Source organism: Pristiophorus japonicus, chromosome 23 (assembly GCF_044704955.1).
Source record: "Pristiophorus japonicus isolate sPriJap1 chromosome 23, sPriJap1.hap1, whole genome shotgun sequence".
Lineage (NCBI taxonomy): Eukaryota > Metazoa > Chordata > Chondrichthyes > Pristiophoridae > Pristiophorus > Pristiophorus japonicus.
Window position 1 is genome coordinate 6,526,721 of NC_091999.1, and position 16,744 is coordinate 6,543,464.

General features: G+C 54.9%; 1 protein-coding gene across 1 annotated transcript in view; it reads right to left on the bottom strand.

Moving 5' to 3' along the window:
* Positions 1-966: 966 nt before the first annotated feature.
* Positions 967-16,744, bottom strand: part of supt16h (SPT16 homolog, facilitates chromatin remodeling subunit) — a 41,869-nt gene continuing 26,091 nt past the window's right edge. Inside the window, exons 8-14 of the mRNA XM_070866745.1 lie at positions 16,426-16,538; positions 11,709-11,784; positions 9,624-9,793; positions 9,017-9,146; positions 7,295-7,424; positions 5,987-6,061; positions 967-1,537 (exon numbers count right to left, since the gene is read on the bottom strand). Coding sequence (XP_070722846.1) covers positions 1,437-1,537; positions 5,987-6,061; positions 7,295-7,424; positions 9,017-9,146; positions 9,624-9,793; positions 11,709-11,784; positions 16,426-16,538 — 795 coding nt within the window. The 3' untranslated portion in view covers positions 967-1,436. The remainder of the gene's footprint in view (positions 1,538-5,986; positions 6,062-7,294; positions 7,425-9,016; positions 9,147-9,623; positions 9,794-11,708; positions 11,785-16,425; positions 16,539-16,744) is intronic.

Genomic DNA, 16,744 nt, shown 5'->3' on the forward strand with positions numbered 1-16,744 from the left:
CCCTCAGTACCGCCCCTCCGACAGTGCGGCGCTCCCTCAGTACCGACAGTGCGGCGCTCCCTCAGTACCGCCCCTCCGACAGTGCGGTGCTCCCTCAGTACTGCCCCTCCGACAGTGCGGCGCTCCCTCAGTACTGCCCCTCCGACAGTGCGGCGCTCCCTCAGTACTGCCCCTCCGACAGTGCGGGGCTCCCTCAGTACTGCCCCTCCGACAGTGCGGAGCTCCCTCAGTACTGCCCCTCCGACAGTGCGGCGTTCCCTCAGTACTGCCCCTCCGACAGTGCGGCGCTCCCTCAGTACCGCCCCTCCGACAGCGCAGTGCGGTGCTCCCTCAGTACTGCCCCTCCGACAGTGCGGTGCTCCCTCAGTACCGACAGTGCGGCGTTCCCTCGGTCTTCTGTTTGTATTTCGGGGCCGACAGACAGAGCCGCTAGTTTTATATAAATTGTATTTTAATGAGAAAGAACCATCACGACAATTCTAAAGGAAAAATAAACCGGGACGAGGAAGTGGGTCAGGAGACGGGACCAGACAGCACTGCATCTAACAGACGCTACTGCCCTGGGGGGGGGGGGGGGGGCGGGGCGAGAGAAGGGACCACGCACTGTTCCCGGGACCCTCCCCAGCACAATCGTCAGGGGCGGAACCCACCCGATAGGGAACCTCCCTCTTCGCCCCCCCCCCCCCCCCACCCCCACCCCGTCCCCAGGCTACGCAACCCCTCCCTCCATCCGTGGGTCTCGAGCTCATTCTTTGTATACAAAAAAAATAATAATAAAGTGGGCGGGAATCCCCAAACCAAACGGAAACTGGTTTACCCTTAGAAAATCATTCCTTCTAACTTCCCCCCCCTGCCCTCCCGCCCGCCCGCCCCGATTGCTGGGACAAACAGCGCCTGGCATTCACATCCCACATCCCGTACAGGAGCCCCCCCACCCCCCCAGGACAGGTACAGTAACGCAATCTCCCCTCCCCCCCCCCCGGCCCCCTCCCCTCCCCTCGCACACCGGGGACAGGTACAGAGTGACATAATTCTCTCCCCACAACCCCTCAACACGGGCAGACAGACATCGACACAATCACGCACGCACGCACACGCTCGCTCGCTCGCACACAGAACCAGGCATTGTCCACGATACTGAAGTCCAGGAGGCGATGGAGTGGGGGAGGGGGGGGGAGGAGGAGGAGGGGGGGGTAGTAGAGGAGGGAGATGGGGCGCAGACTAGGAGGAAACAGTAACCCGACACGTCGCTAGAAATTACATTTGAAGTTGGTCCGTGAAATATCGACAAAAAAAAAAAAAAATATTCAAGGAAGCAGAGTCGGAGGGAACAGGAACCAAAAATAGAAGAGAGTTTCAAGCTGCTGTAAAAAGGGCGAGAGGAGTGGGCAGGGGTCCAGACCAACCAGCGCTCACTCCGGCCATCACTCGCTCGCTCACTTCCGCCTCTTCTTTTTACTGGCGATGCTGGTGATCACTGGGCCCTTCCTCTTCCGGCTTCGTGGATCCTCTTCCTCCTCCTGGTACTCACGGTCCGCTGCGGGGGGGAGAGAGAGAGAGAGAGAGGGGGGGGGGTGAGGGCGACTGCGGGAGGAGAGGGCTAACACAGAACGGACACAGCACGGGAGGAGGCCAGGCTGCCCCTGCCACCGCGATCAGACACCGGCCCCTCGAGCCCGCTCCGCCATTCAGTACGATCGCGGCTGATCCGGATCAGGGACTCAGCTCCACTTCCCCGTAACCCTTCACTCCCTTACCGCTCAAACAGGCAGCTGAAATACAGGCAGCTCTCGCTTACCCGCACACAGACGCAACGGGAAACTGTTGTAGTGCCATTTAAAATTCCGTGTGCGTGTGTGTGTGAGAAACGTCACTTTGGAACTCTGATGTTCCTTCCGAACGTCGAGCCGAGCTTTTAAGCTCTCCACCCTTGCCCCAGCTCCCGCTACCTCCGTCGAGCCTGCGTACTTTGCCGCGCTGCTGTCTCATTAAAATGCCACCAACAGTTCCAGGAAGGAATCAACAAAGCCCGACGGTCTCGAGATCTCGCGGTCGAGGGTTCAAGGATTAGAAGGTACGCGACCGGCTATTGGTTAGAACACACCTGCGGAGCTGTAAGCATTAAGTGTAATGGCAACCCGCTCCGACAGAGAAACCGTTTACCCGGCATAGCCCGATCCCATAATCGAGAGCTGCCTGTATATTCAATGTCCCAGCCCCCACAGCTCTCTGGGGCAGAGAATTCCACAGATTTACAACCCTCTGAGAGAAGAAATTCCTCCTCATCTCAGTTTTAAATGGGCGGCCCCTTATTCTAAGACCATGCCCCCTAGTTCTAGTCTCCCCCATCAGTGGGAACATCCTCTCTGCATCCACCTTGTCAAGCCCCCTCATAATCTGATACGTTTCGATAAGATCACCTCTCATTCTTCTGAATTCCAATGAGTAGAGGCCCAACCTCCTCAACCTTTCCTCATAAGTCAACCCCCTCATCCCCGGAATCAACCGAGTGAACCTTCTCTGAACAGCCTCCAATGCAAGTATGTCCTTTCGTAAATATGGAAACCAAAACTGCACGCAGTACTCCAGGTGTGGCCTCACCAATACCCTGTATAACTGGAGCAGGACTTCCCTGCTTTTATACTCCATCCCCCTTTGCAATAAAGGCCAAGATTCCAGTGGCCTTCCTGATCACTTGCTGTACCTGCAGACTATCCTTTTGTGTTTCATGCACAAGAAGCCCCAGGTCCCGCTGTACTGCGGCACTTTGTAGTCTCTCTCCATTTAACTCTGCACGAGTTTCCTCCCAATCAGAGAAGACATCACAGGAGGTGGCCATTCAGCCCATCGACTCTGCACTCGCCCTTTCAGAGCGACCCACTTAGTCCCACAACCCCGCTCTTACCCCAAATCCTGCAATTTTTCCCCAAGTATTTATCCAATTTCCCGTTTGAAGGTTACTATTGAATCTGCTCCCACCGCCCTTTCAGGCAGCGCGTTCCCGATCACAACAACTCGCTGCGTCAACACACTCTCCCCATCGCCCCCTCGGGTTCCATCGCCGATTATCGTCAATCCGTGTCCCTCTGGTTACCCGCCCTCCTGTCCCTGGGACCAGGTTCTCCCGATTTACTCGATCAAAACCCCCATGATTTTCAACACCTCGATTAAATCTTAACCTTCTCTGCTCTAAGGAGGACAAACCCCAGTCCCTCATCTCCGGGACCATCCTGGTCAATCTCTTCCGCACCCTCTCCAACGCCAATACTCCAGCTGGGATTGAGCCCAATGATTATTACTGGTTCAGTAAAACTTTCAGTGCTTTTGCACAAATTGCCTCCGGTTGGAAAGCCCAGGGAACCAATTTAAGAAAAACATAGAAAATAGGAGCAGGAGTAGGCCATTCGGCCCTTCGAGCCTGCACCACCATTCAATAAGATCATGGCTGATCATTCACCTCAGTACCCCATTCCTGCTTTCTCTCCATACACCTTGATCCCTTTAGCTGTAAGGGCCACATCTAACTCCCTCTTTAATATATCCAATGAACTGGCCTCAACAACACTCTGCGGTAGAGAATTCCACAGGTTAACAACTCTCCGAGTGAAGAAGTTTCTCCTCATCTCGGTCCTAAATGGCTTACCCCTTATCCTTAGACTGTGACCCCTGGTTCTGGACTTCCCCAACATCGGGAACATTCTTCCTGCATCTAACCTGTCCAGTCCCGTCAGAATTTTATATGTTGCTATGAGATCCCCTCTCATACTTCTAAATTCCAGTGAACACAGGCCCAGTCGATCCAGTCTTTCTTCATATGTCAGTCCTGCCATCCCGGGAATCAGTCTGGTGAACCTTCGCTGCACTCCCTCAATAGCAAGAACATCCTTCCTCAGCTTAGGAGACCAAAACTGTACACAATATTCCAGGTGTGGCCTCACCAATGCCCTGTACAACTGCAGTAAGACCTCCCTGCTCCTATACTCAAATCCTCTCGCTATGAAGGCCAACATACCATTTGCCTTCTTCACTGCCTGCTGTACCTGCATGCCAACTTTCAATGACTGATGTACCATGACACCCAGGTCTCGTTGCACCTCCCCTTTTCCTAATCTGTCACCATTCAGATAATATTCTGCCTTCGTGTTTTTGCCACCAAAGTGGATAACCTCACATTTATCCACATTATACTGCATCTGCCATGCATTTGCCCACTCACCTAACCTGTCCAAGTCACCCTGCAGCCTCTTAGCATCCTCCTCACAGCTCACACCATCACCCAGCTTAGTGTCATCTGCAAACTTGGAGATATTACATTCAATTCCCTCATCCAAATTATTGATATATATTGTAAATAGCTGGGGTCCCAGCACTGAACCCTGCGGCACCCCACTAGTCACTGCCTGCCATTCTGAAAAGGACCCGTTTATCCCGACTCTCTGCTTCCTGTCTGTCAACCAGTTCTCTATCCACGTCAGTACATTACCCCCAATACCATGTGCTTTAATTTTGCACATAAATCTCTTGTGTGGGACCTTGTCAAAAGCCTTTTGAAAGTCCAAATACACCACATCCACTGGTTCTCCCTTGTCCACTCTACTAGTTACATCCTCAAAAAATTCTAGAAGATTTGTCAAGCATGATTTCCCTTTCATAAATCCATGCTGACTTGGACCGATCCTGTCACTGCTTTCCAAATGTGCTGCTATTTCATCTTTAATAATTGATTCCAACATTTTCCCCACTACTGATGTCAGGCTAACCGGTCTATAATTAGCTGTTTTCTCTCTCCCTCCTTTCTTAAAAAGTGGTGTTACATTCGCTACCCTCCAGTCCATAGGAACTGATCCCGAGTCGATAGACTGTTGGAAAATGATCACCAATGCATCCACTATTTCTAGGGCCACTTCCTTAAGTACTCTGGGATGCAGACTATCAGGCCCCGGGGATTTATTGGCCTTTAATCCCATCAATTTCCCTAACACAATTTCCCGCCTTGTTCCCCATTATAAATTCCCCTGAATCTGACTGCAAGGGACCTACGTTTGTTTTCATTAATCTTTTTCTCTTCACATATCTATAGAAGCTTTTGCAGTCAGTTTTTATGTTCCCAGCAACTTCCTCTCATACTCTATTTTCCCCTCTTAATTAAACCCTTTGTCCTCCTCTGCTGTATTATAAATTTCTCCCAGTCCTCAGGTTTGCTGCTTTTTCTGGCCAATTTATTTGCCTCTTCCTTGGATTTAACACTATCCTTAATTTCCCTTGTTAGCCACGGTTGAGCCACCTTCCCCGTTTTATTTTTACTCCAAACAGGGATGTACAATTGTTGAAGTTCATCCATGTGATCTTTAAATGTTTGCCATTGCCTATCATATTATGGTCACTCTTCCCCAAGGGGCCTCGCACAACAAGATTGTTAATTAATCCTTTCTCATTACACATCACCCAGTCTAGGATGGCCAGCCCTCTAGTTGGTTCCTCGACATATTGGTCTAGAAAACCATCCCTAATACACTCCAGGAAATCCTCCTCCACAGTATTGCTACCAGTTTGGTTAGCCCAATCAATATGTAGATGAAAGTCACCCATGATAACTGCTGTACCCTTATTGCACGCCTCCCTAATTTCTTGTTTGATGCTGTCCCCAACCTCACTACTACTGTTTGGTGGTCTGTACACAACTCCCACTAGCGCTTTCTGCCCTTTGGTATTCCGTAGCTCCACCCATACCGATTCCACATCATCCAGGCTAACGACCCTCCTTACTATTGTGTTAATTTCCTCTTTAACCAGCAACGCCACCCCACCTCCTTTTCCTTTCTGTCTGTCCTTCCGAAATGTTGAATACCCCTGGATGTTGAGTTCCCAGCTTTGGTCACCCTGGAGCCATGTCTCCGTAATCCCAATTATATCATACCCGTTAACTGCTGCCTGTGCAGTTAATTCTTCCACCAAACAGCCGATGAACAAAGGAATCCAAACTCACCTCGTCGAGCCTCCTCTTCCAGCTCATCCCAGTCCTTCCCGCTCTCCTCTTCACTGCCCAGAGACTCCTCGCTTGCTGTAGAGACACGGCAAAATTAGATCCCCAGGTACTAGGTTCTCCGACAGTGCGGCACTCCCTCAGTACCACCCCTCCGACAGTGCGGCACTCCCTCAGTACCACCCCTCCGACAGCGCGGTGCTCCCTCAGCACTGCCCCTCCGACAGCGCAGTGCGGGCACTCCCTCAGCACTGCCCCTCCGGCAGTGCGGTGCTCCCTCAGTACTGCCCCTCCGACAGTGCGGCACTATCTCAGTACTGCCCCTCCGACAGCGCAGTGCGGCACTCCCTCAGTACTGCCCCTCCAGCAGTGCGGCACTCCCTCAGCACTGCTCCTCCGACAGTGCGGCACTCCCTCAGTACTGCCCCTCCGACAGCGCAGTGCGGCACTCCCTTAGTACTGCCCCTCCGACAGCGCAGTGCTCCCTCTGTACTGCCCCTCCGGCAGTGCGGGGCTCCCTCAGTACTGCCCCTCCGACAGTGCGGCGCACCCTCAGTACTGCCCCTCCGACAGCGCAGTGCACCCTCAGTACTGCCCCTCCGGCAGTGCGGCGCACCCTCAGTACTGCCCCTCCGACGGCGCACCCTCAGTACTGCCCCTCCGACAGCGCAGTGCTCCCTCAGTACTGCCCCTCCGACAGTGCGGCGCTCCCTCAGTACTGCCCCTCCGACAGTGTGGCGCACCCTCAGTACTGCCCCTCCGACAGCGCAGTGCTCCCTCAGTACTGCCCCTCCGGCAGTGCGGGGCTCCCTCAGTACTGCCCCTCCGACAGCGCAGTATGGCGCCCTCTCAGTACTGCCCCTCCGACAGTGCGGGGCTCCCTCAGTACTGCCCCTCCGACAGTGCGGGGCTCCCTCAGTACTGCCCCTCCGACAGTGCGGGGCTCCCTCAGTACTGCCCCTCCGGCAGTGCGGGGCTCCCTCAGTACTGCCCCTCCGGCAGTGCGGGGCTCCCTCAGTACTGCCCCTTCGACAGTGCGGGGCTCCCTCAGTACTGCCCCTCCGGCAGTGCGGGGCTCCCTCAGTACTGCCCCTTCGACAGTGCGGGGCTCCCTCAGTACTGCCCCTCCGACAGTGCGGGGCTCCCTCAGTACTGCCCCTCCGGCAGTGCGGGGCTCCCTCAGTACAGCCCCTCCGGCAGCGCAGTATGGCGCCCTCTCAGTACTGCCCCTCCGACAGTGCGGCACTCCCTCAGTACTGCCCCTCCGACAGCGCAGTATGGCGCCCTCTCAGTACTGCCCCCGATGCTCACCAGACTCCTCCGTCTCCGACGAATAGTCTTCATCGCTGTCCTCATCCTCCACCGCGTCCTCATCGTCGGTCGGATTGAACGTCTCGTCCTCCAGCTCCGATTCAGAGTCCTGGGCCTCAGCTTCGCTGTCCTGGGGCGGGGGGGGGGGGGGGGGGGGGAAAGACAAAGCAGAGGGTGGGCGGGTGCGCTACAGCTCACGGCTGTTGAGGAAAAGCCCAGGCTCCACTCCCGGCCTGTTCCCGAGTCAGCTGCTCCCAGACGGGGCGAGGGAGGGCCTCCAGAATTAGCCCCTATATTGTGGGGAATCCCAGGACTGACCCCACGGTTCCGGGAAGGGGCGGGGCGGGGGGGGGGGGGGGAAAAAGAGAATGACGGTCGACGGTGACTGCCCTCCACAGTCGAATATCTCGCTGGCATTTTGTTATTAAAAGGAGTTCCTGGGATGTGGGAAGACGGGCATTTGTCGCCCATCCCTAATTGCCCCTTGAGAAGGTGGTGGTCAGCCGCCATTTTAGAGGGCATTACTGTGGGGTCAGGGGTCACATGTAGGCCAGAACGGGTAAGGGCAGAAGATTTCCTTCCCGAAAGGGCATTCATCAACCAGAAGGCCTTTTACAACACTAGCTTATTACTCCAGATTTATTTAATTAGCTGAATTTAAATTCCCCAGCTGCCGTGGTGGGATTTGAACTGGTCTCTCCGGATCACGAGTCCAGGTCTCAGGATCACACGTCCACGAACATTACCACTGCGCTGCCACAATCCTGTAGCTAGAGCTCACACACAGAGCAAGGGCCTGGAGGGGTGGTGTCGGGAGGGAGGGACAACGTTAAAACTCCACCATTTAGAGAGCGCCTTTAACGGGGTGAAACGTCCGAGGGTGCTTCACAGGCGATAAAGAATCTGACCCCCAGCCACGTCAGGAGAAATTAGCAATGGTGACCAAAAGCTGGGTCAAAGAGGTGGGTTTTAAGGAGCGTCCTGAAGGAGGAAAGAGAGGTAGAGAGGCGGAGAGGTTTAGGGAGGGAGTTCCAGAGCTTGGGGCCCAGGCAACAGAAGGCACGGCCACCGATGGTGGAGCGATTATAATCAGGGATGGTCAGGGGGGCAGAATTAGAGGGGCGCAGACATTTCGGGGGGTTGTGGGGCTGGAGGAGATTACAGAGATAGGGAGGGGTGTAGGGGCTGGAGGAGGTTACAGAGATAGGGAGGGGTGTAGGGGCTGGAGGAGGTTACAGAGATAGGGAGGGGTGTAGGGGCTGGAGGAGGTTACAGAGGTAGGGAGGGGTGTAGGGCTGGAGGAGGTTACAGAGATAGGGAGGGGTGTAGGGCTGGAGGAGGTTACAGAGATAGGGAGAGGTGTAGGGGCTGGAGGGGGTTACAGAGATAGGGAGGGGTGTAGGGGCTGGAGGAGGTTACAGAGATATGGAGTGGTGTAGGGGCTGGAGGAGGTTACAGAGATAGGAGGGGTGTAGGGGCTGGAGAAGGTTACAGAGATAGGGAGGGGTGTAGGGGCTGGAGGAGGTTACAGAGGTAGGGAGGGGTGTAGGGGCTGGAGGAGGTTACAGAGATAGAAGGGGTGTAGGGGCTGGAGGAGGTTACAGAGATAGGAGGGGTGTCGGGGCTGGAGGAGGTTACAGAGGTAGGGAGGGGTCGACGCCATGGACTGATGCACCGAGACTGAACGAGACACAGACCCGGAATCGCCAGCCCCACACATACATCACCCTCGGGCTCCAGGAACGACCAGCCTCCTTGCTCGAAGAATCCCTCGGGGTCGTCCACTATGGTTTTCATGATCTTGGTCCAGTTCAGCGACTGCACGCCTTCCGTGTACTTCAGATCACAGGAGCTGCAGGTCAGCAGGGGAGAGACGCAAAACACTGTAAACATCCGCCGAAATACACCCGGCCAAATACAGCACGGGGTTCGATACAGAGTAAAGCTCCCTCTACACTGTCCCATCAAACACTCCCAGGGCAGGTACAGGGGGTTAGATACAGAGTAAAGCTCCCTCTACACTGTCCCATCAAACACTCCCAGGGCAGGTACAGGGGGTTAGATACAGAGTAAAGCTCCCTCTACACTGTCCCATCAAACACTCCCAGGGCAGGTACAGGGGGTTAGATACAGAGTAAAGCTCCCTCTACACTGTTCCATCAAACACTCCCAGGGCAGGTACAGGGGGTTAGATACAGAGTAAAGCTCCCTCTACACTGTCCCATCAAACACTCCCAGGGCAGGTACAGGGGGTTAGATACAGAGTAAAGCTCCCTCTACACTGTCCCATCAAACACTCCCAGGGCAGGTACAGCACGGGGTTACGCACTTGAGCCATTCCTTGATGGGATCGAGTGAGGCCACGGGGATGGCGTTGATCATGGTGACTTTCTTGCTGTAGTCCTTGTAGACGATCACCATGTCGAAATTCTTCAGGTGGAACTGCACTCTCTCAAAATGGACCAACTCCACCTCATCCAGGGTCACCACGAACGGGGGCTGCAGGGAGGGAGGGGAGGAAGACAAGATCAGAAATGGGGGCAGCAGTGAGCCAAACGGCCCGTCCAGCCTGTTCCACCTTCAATAAAAGTCGCATTTCTCCAACCCCTTTCACCTCAGGACCACCCAAAGTGCCTTACAGCCAATGAGTACTGTTGGAAGTGTAGTCACTGTCGTAATGTAGGAAATGTGACTGGGTACTGCCCCTCTGACAGTGCGGCGCTCCCTCAGCACTGCTCTGCAGTGTCAACCTGGATCATCGAACAGTTACAGCAAGGTAGGATGCCATTCGGCCCGTCGAGCCCGTGCCGGCTCTCTGCAGGAGCACCTCAGCCAGTCCCACTCCCCTCGCCCTGTCCCCGTGGCCCTGCGAATGTATTTCCTTCAGGCACTTATCCAACTCCCGTTTGAAAGCCTCGATTGAGTCTGCCTCCCCCACCCTCTCAGGCCGTGCATTCCAGATCCTAACCACTCGCTGCGTGACAAACGTTGTTTCCCCGTGTCGCCTTTGGTTCTTCTGCCAATCGCCTGAAATCTGTGTCCTCTGGTTCCTGACCCTTCCACCAATGGGAACGGTTTCTCTCTCTGTCTCCTCTGTCCAGACCCCTCATGATTGTGAACATCTCGATCAAATCTCCTCTCAACCTTCTCTGCTCCAAGGAGAACAACCCCAGCTTCTCCAGTCTCACCCCGTCACTGAGGTCCCACATCCCCGGGACCATTCTGGCCAATCTCCCTCTGCACCTTCTCCAAGGCCTTCACATCCTCTCTAAAGTATGGTGCCCAGAATTGGACACAATACTCCAGTTGAGGCCGAGCCAGTGTTGTATAAAGATCCATCATAATTCCCACACTATTGCACTCTGTGCCTCTATTGTTGCGCTCGAGTCTCTGGAGTGGAAGTTGAACCCACGACCTTCTGATTCAGAGGAGCATGTGACACGCAGGCCGTCGGCTGAACTACCCCAACTCCAGCTGCCCGCCCGATCCCCATATCCCTCGACTCCAAAAATCTATCGACCTCCAGCTTAAATAGAACGACTCAGCCTCCACAGCCCTCTGGGGCAAAGAATTCCAAAGATTCACCACCCTCTGAGAGAAGAAATTTCTCCTCATCTCCGTCCAACATAAGAAATAGGAGCAGGAGTCGGCCATTCGGCCCCTCGAGCCTGCTCCACCATTTAATAAGATCATGGCTGATCCGATCATGGACTCAGCTCCATTTCCCCGCCCGCTCCCCATAACCCTTCACTTCCTTATCGCTCAACAATCTGTCTATCTCCACCTTAAATATATTCAATGACCCAGCCTCCACAGCTCTCTGGGGCAGAGAATTCCACAGATTTACAACCCTCTGAGAGAAGAAATTCCTCCTCATCTCAGTTTTAAATGGGCGGCCCCTTATTCTAAGACCATGCCCCCTAGTTCTAGTCTCCCCCATCAGTGGGAACATCCTCTCTGCATCCACCTTGTCAAGCCCCCTCATAATCTTATACGTTTCGATAAGATCACCTCTCATTCTTCTGAACTCCAATGAGAAGAGGCCCAACCTCCTCAACCTTTCCTCATAAGTCAACCCCCTCATCCCCGGAATCAACCGAGTGAACCTTCTCTGAACTGCCTCCAAAGCAAGTGTATCCTTTCGTAAATACGGAAACCAAAACTGCACGCAGTACTCCAGGTGTGGCCTCACCAATACCCTGTATAACTGGAGCAAGACTTCTCTGCTTTTATACTCCATCCCCTTTGCAATAAAGGCCAACATTCCATTGGCCTTCCAGCCCGAGGCGAGGGTTACAGGAGGGACTGGGTGAGGGTGAGACAACCGATGGCTACGCAGAACCCTAAAACCGAGCTCAATCGCATCATCAGCGCCCTCCCCCCCGCAACACACAAACCCCACCCATTCACTCACCCATTCAGTCACATTCACCAGTGAGCTGCTGGTTGGCTGAAGCATGCATGTACTCCGGTAGGGAGCTCCGTTAAACCTGGGGAGGAAGAAAGACACAGTGAGAGGGAGAGCGGGACAGGGATCGCAAGCGGGGACAGAGAGGGGGCGCGGGGCAGGTAGAGAGAGCGGGACAGGGAGGGGGCGCGGGGCAGGGAGGGGGAGCGGGGCAGGGAGGGGGAGCGGGACAGGGAGAGAGAGCGGGACAGGGAGAGCGAGCGGGACAGGGAGAGAGAGCGGGACAGGGAGAGAGAGCGGGACAGGGAGAGAGAGCGGGACAGGGAGAGAGAGCGGGACAGGGAGAGAGAGCGGGACAGGGAGAGAGAGCGGGACAGGGAGAGAGAGCGGGACAGGGAGAGAGAGCGGGACAGGGAGAGAGAGCGGGACAGGGAGAGAGAGCGGGACAGGGAGAGAGAGCGGGACAGGGAGAGAGAGCGGGACAGGGAGAGAGAGCGGGACAGGGAGAGAGAGCGGGACAGGGAGAGAGAGCGGGACAGGGAGAGAGAGCGGGACAGGGAGAGAGAGCGGGACAGGGAGAGAGAGCGGGACAGGGAGAGAGAGCGGGACAGGGAGAGAGAGCGGGACAGGGAGAGAGAGCGGGACAGGGAGAGAGAACGGGACAGGGAGAGAGAACGGGACAGGGAGAGAGAGCGGGACAGGGAGAGAGAGAGACAGAGAGGGAGAGAGACAGAGAGGGAGAGAGAGGGTGAGAGACAGAGAGGGAGAGAGACAGAGAGACAGAGAGGGAGAGAGAAAGAGAGGGAGAGAGACAGAGAGGGAGAGAGAGGGTGAGAGACAGAGATGGAGAGAGACAGAGAGGGAGAGAGACAGAGAGGGAGAGAGACAGAGAGACAGAGAGGGAGAGAGAAAGAGAGAAAGAGAGGGAGAGAGAAAGAGAGGGAGAGAGAAAGAGAGGGAGAGAGACAGAGAGACAAAGAGAGAGAGGGAGAGAGAGAGAGAGAGAGAGAGAGAGAGAGAGAGAGAGAGAGCGGGACAGAGAGAGAGAGCGGGACAGAGAGAGAGAGCGGGACAGAGAGAGAGAGCGGGACAGAGAGAGAGAGCGGGACAGAGAGAGAGAGCGGGACAGAGAGAGAGAGCGGGACAGAGAGAGAGAGCGGGACAGAGAGAGAGAGCGGGACAGAGAGAGAGAGCGGGACAGAGAGAGAGAGCGGGACAGAGAGAGAGAGCGGGACAGAGAGAGAGAGCGGGACAGAGAGAGAGAGCGGGACAGAGAGAGAGAGCGGGACAGAAGAGAGAGAGCGGGACAGAGAGAGAGAGCGGGACAGAGAGAGAGAGCGGGACAGAGAGAGAGAGCGGGACAGAGAGAGAGAGCGGGACAGAGAGAGAGAGCGGGACAGAGAGAGAGAGCGGGACAGAGAGAGAGAGCGGGACAGAGAGAGAGAGCGGGACAGAGAGAGAGAGCGGGACAGAGAGAGAGAGCGGGACAGAGAGAGAGAGCGGGACAGAGAGAGAGAGCGGGACAGAGAGAGAGAGCGGGACAGAGAGAGAGAGCGGGACAGAGAGAGAGAGCGGGACAGAGAGAGAGAGCGGGACAGAGAGAGAGAGCGGGACAGAGAGAGAGAGCGGGACAGAGAGAGAGAGCGGGACAGAGAGAGAGAGCGGGACAGAGAGAGAGAGCGGGACAGAGAGAGAGAGCGGGACAGAGAGAGAGAGCGGGACAGAGAGAGAGAGCGGGACAGAGAGAGAGACAGGGAGAGTCAAACACAGAGGGAGAGAGACAGAGAGGGTGAGAGACAGAGAGGGTGAGAGACAGAGAGGGTGAGAGACAGAGAGGGAGAGAGACAGAGAGGGAGAGAGACAGAGAGGGAGAGAGACAGAGAGGGAGAGCGAGCGAGACAGAGAGGGAGAAAGACAGAGAGGGAGCGAGACTGAGAGGGAGAGAGACAGAGAGGGAGAGAGAGGGTGAGAGACAGAGAGGGAGAGAGACAGAGAGGGAGAGAGACAGAGAGACAAAGAGAGAGAGGGAGAGAGACAGAGACAGACAGACAGACAGAGAGAGAGAGAGAGAGAGAGAGAGAGAGGGAGAGAGACAGAGGGAGAGACACAGAGAGAGAGAGAGGGAGAGAGACAAAGAGAGAGAGGGAGAGAGACAGAGAGGGAGAGAGACAGAGGGAGAGACACAGAGAGAGAGAGAGAGGGAGAGAGACAAAGAGAGAGAGGGAGAGAGACAGAGACAGACAGACAGAGAGAGAGAGAGAGAGAGAGAGAGAGGGAGAGTGAGAGAGAGAACAGAGAGGGAGGGACACACACAGTGAACAACAAAACTTCACAGGAAACAGCACCCTGGTGTCTCTCAGTCCCTTTCCCTCAGGGAGATATCTGTACACTGACTGGTGTCTCTCAGTCCCTCTCCCTCAGTGAGATATCTGTACACTGACTGGTGTCTCTCAGTCCCTCTCCCTCAGGGAGATATCTGTACACTGACTGGTGTCTCTCAGTCCCTCTCCCTCAGTGAGATATCTGTACACTGACTGGTGTCTCTCAGTCCCTCTCCCTCAGGGAGATATCTGTACACTGAATGGTGTCTCTCAGTCCCTCTCCCTCAGGGAGATATCTGTACACTGACTGGTGTCTCTCAGTCCCTCTCCCCCAGAGAGATATCTGTACACTGACTGGTGTCTCTCAGTCCCCTCTCCCTCGGAGATATCTGTACACTGACTGGTGTCTCTCAGTCTCCCTCAGGGAGATATCTGTACACTGACTGGTGTCTCTCAGTCCCTCTCCCTCAGGGAGATATCTGTACACTGACTGTTGTCTCTCAGTCCCCTCTCCCTTAGGGAGATATCTGTACACTGACTGGTGTCTCTCAGTCCCCTCTCCCTTAGGGAGATATCTGTACACTGACTGGTGTCTCTCAGTCCCTCTCCCTCAGGGAGATATCTGTACACTGACTGGTGTCTCTCAGTCCCTCTCCCTCAGGGAGATATCTGTACACTGACTGGTGTCTCTCAGTCCCTCTCCCTCAGGGAGATATCTGTACACTGACTGGTGTCTCTCAGTCCCTCTCCCTCAGGGAGATATCTATACACTGACTGGTGTCTCTCAGTCCCTCTCCCTTAGGGAGATATCTGTACACTGACTGGTGTCTCTCAGTCCCTCTCCCTCAGGGAGATATCTGTACACTGACTGGTGTCTCTCAGTCCCTCTCCCTCAGTGAGATATCTGTACACTGACTGGTGTCTCTCAGTCCCTCTCCCTCAGGGAGATATCTGTACACTGACTGGTGTCTCTCAGTCCCTCTCCCTCAGTGAGATATCTGTACACTGACTGGTGTCTCTCAGTCCCTCTCCCTCAGGGAGATATCTGTACACTGAATGGTGTCTCTCAGTCCCTCTCCCTCAGGGAGATATCTGTACACTGACTGGTGTCTCTCAGTCCCTCTCTCCCAGAGAGATATCTGTACACTGACTGGTGTCTCTCAGTCCCCTCTCCCTCGGAGATATCTGTACACTGACTGGTGTCTCTCAGTCTCCCTCAGGGAGATATCTGTACACTGACTGGTGTCTCTCAGTCCCTCTCCCTCAGGGAGATATCTGTACACTGACTGTTGTCTCTCAGTCCCCTCTCCCTTAGGGAGATATCTGTACACTGACTGGGTCTCTCAGTCCCCTCTCCCTTAGGGAGATATCTGTACACTGACTGGTGTCTCTCAGTCCCTCTCCCTCAGGGAGATATCTGTACACTGACTGGTGTCTCTCAGTCCCTCTCCCTCAGGGAGATATCTGTACACTGACTGGGTGTCTCTCAGTCCCTCTCCCTCAGGGAGATATCTGTACACTGACTGGTGTCTCTCAGTCCCTCTCCCTCAGGGAGATATCTATACACTGACTGGTGTCTCTCAGTCCCTCTCCCTCAGGGAGATATCTGTACACTGACTGGTGTCTCTCAGTCCCTCTCCCTCAGGGAGATATCTATACACTGACTGGTGTCTCTCAGTCCCTCTCCCTCAGGGAGATCTCTGTACACTGACTGGTGTCTCTCAGTCCCCTCTCCCTCAGGGAGATATCTGTACACTGACTGGTGTCTCTCAATCCCCTCTCCCTCAGGGAGATATCTGCACACTGACTGGTGTCTCTCAGTCCCTCTCCCTCAGGGAGATATCTGTACACTGACTGGTGTCTCTCAGTCCCTCTCCCTCAGGGAGATATCTGTACACTGACTGGTGTCTCTCAGTCCCTCTCCCTCAGGGAGATATCTGTACACTGACTGGTGACTCTCAGTCCCTCTCCCTCAGGGAGATATCTGTACACTGACTGGTGTCTCTCCGTCCCCTCTCCCTCAGGGAGATATCTGTACACTGACTGGTGTCTCTCAGTCCCTCTCCCTCAGGGAGATATCTGTACACTGACTGGTGTCTCTCAGTCCCTCTCCCTCAGGGAGATATCTGTACACTGACTGGTGTCTCTCAGTCCCTCTCCCTCAGGGAGATATCTGTACACTGACTGGTGTATCTCAGTCCCTCTCCCTCAGGGAGATATCTGTACACTGACTGGTGTCTCTCAGTCCCTCTCCCTCAGCGAGATATCTGTACACTGACTGGTGTCTCTCAGTCCCCTCCCTCAGGGAGAAATCTATACACTGACTGGTGTCTCTCAGTCTCCCACTCTCTCAGGGGGATATCGGAGCTCTCTCCCCCTCGGGACGATATGTGGGAACTTACCCCAGGTCCCTGAAGGGAACCTCAAATTCCAGCTCCTCTTTCGTCAGAGCTTCCACTTTCTCGATAAAGTTCTTGAAAGCTGTTTTCAGTTTGTGCCTCATCTCTCGCTCCAACTGTGAACAGATATAGAGAGTGACCCCTGACCCTGAATAGAGTGACCCTTCACCCCGGCCCTGAATAGTGACCCTTCACCCTAACCCTGAATACAGTGATCCTTCACCTCTGACCGAGTCTGAACACAGTGACCCTTCACCCCCCCCAGAGCCTGAATACACAGTGACCCTTCACCCCGACCCTGAATACACAGTGACCCTTCACC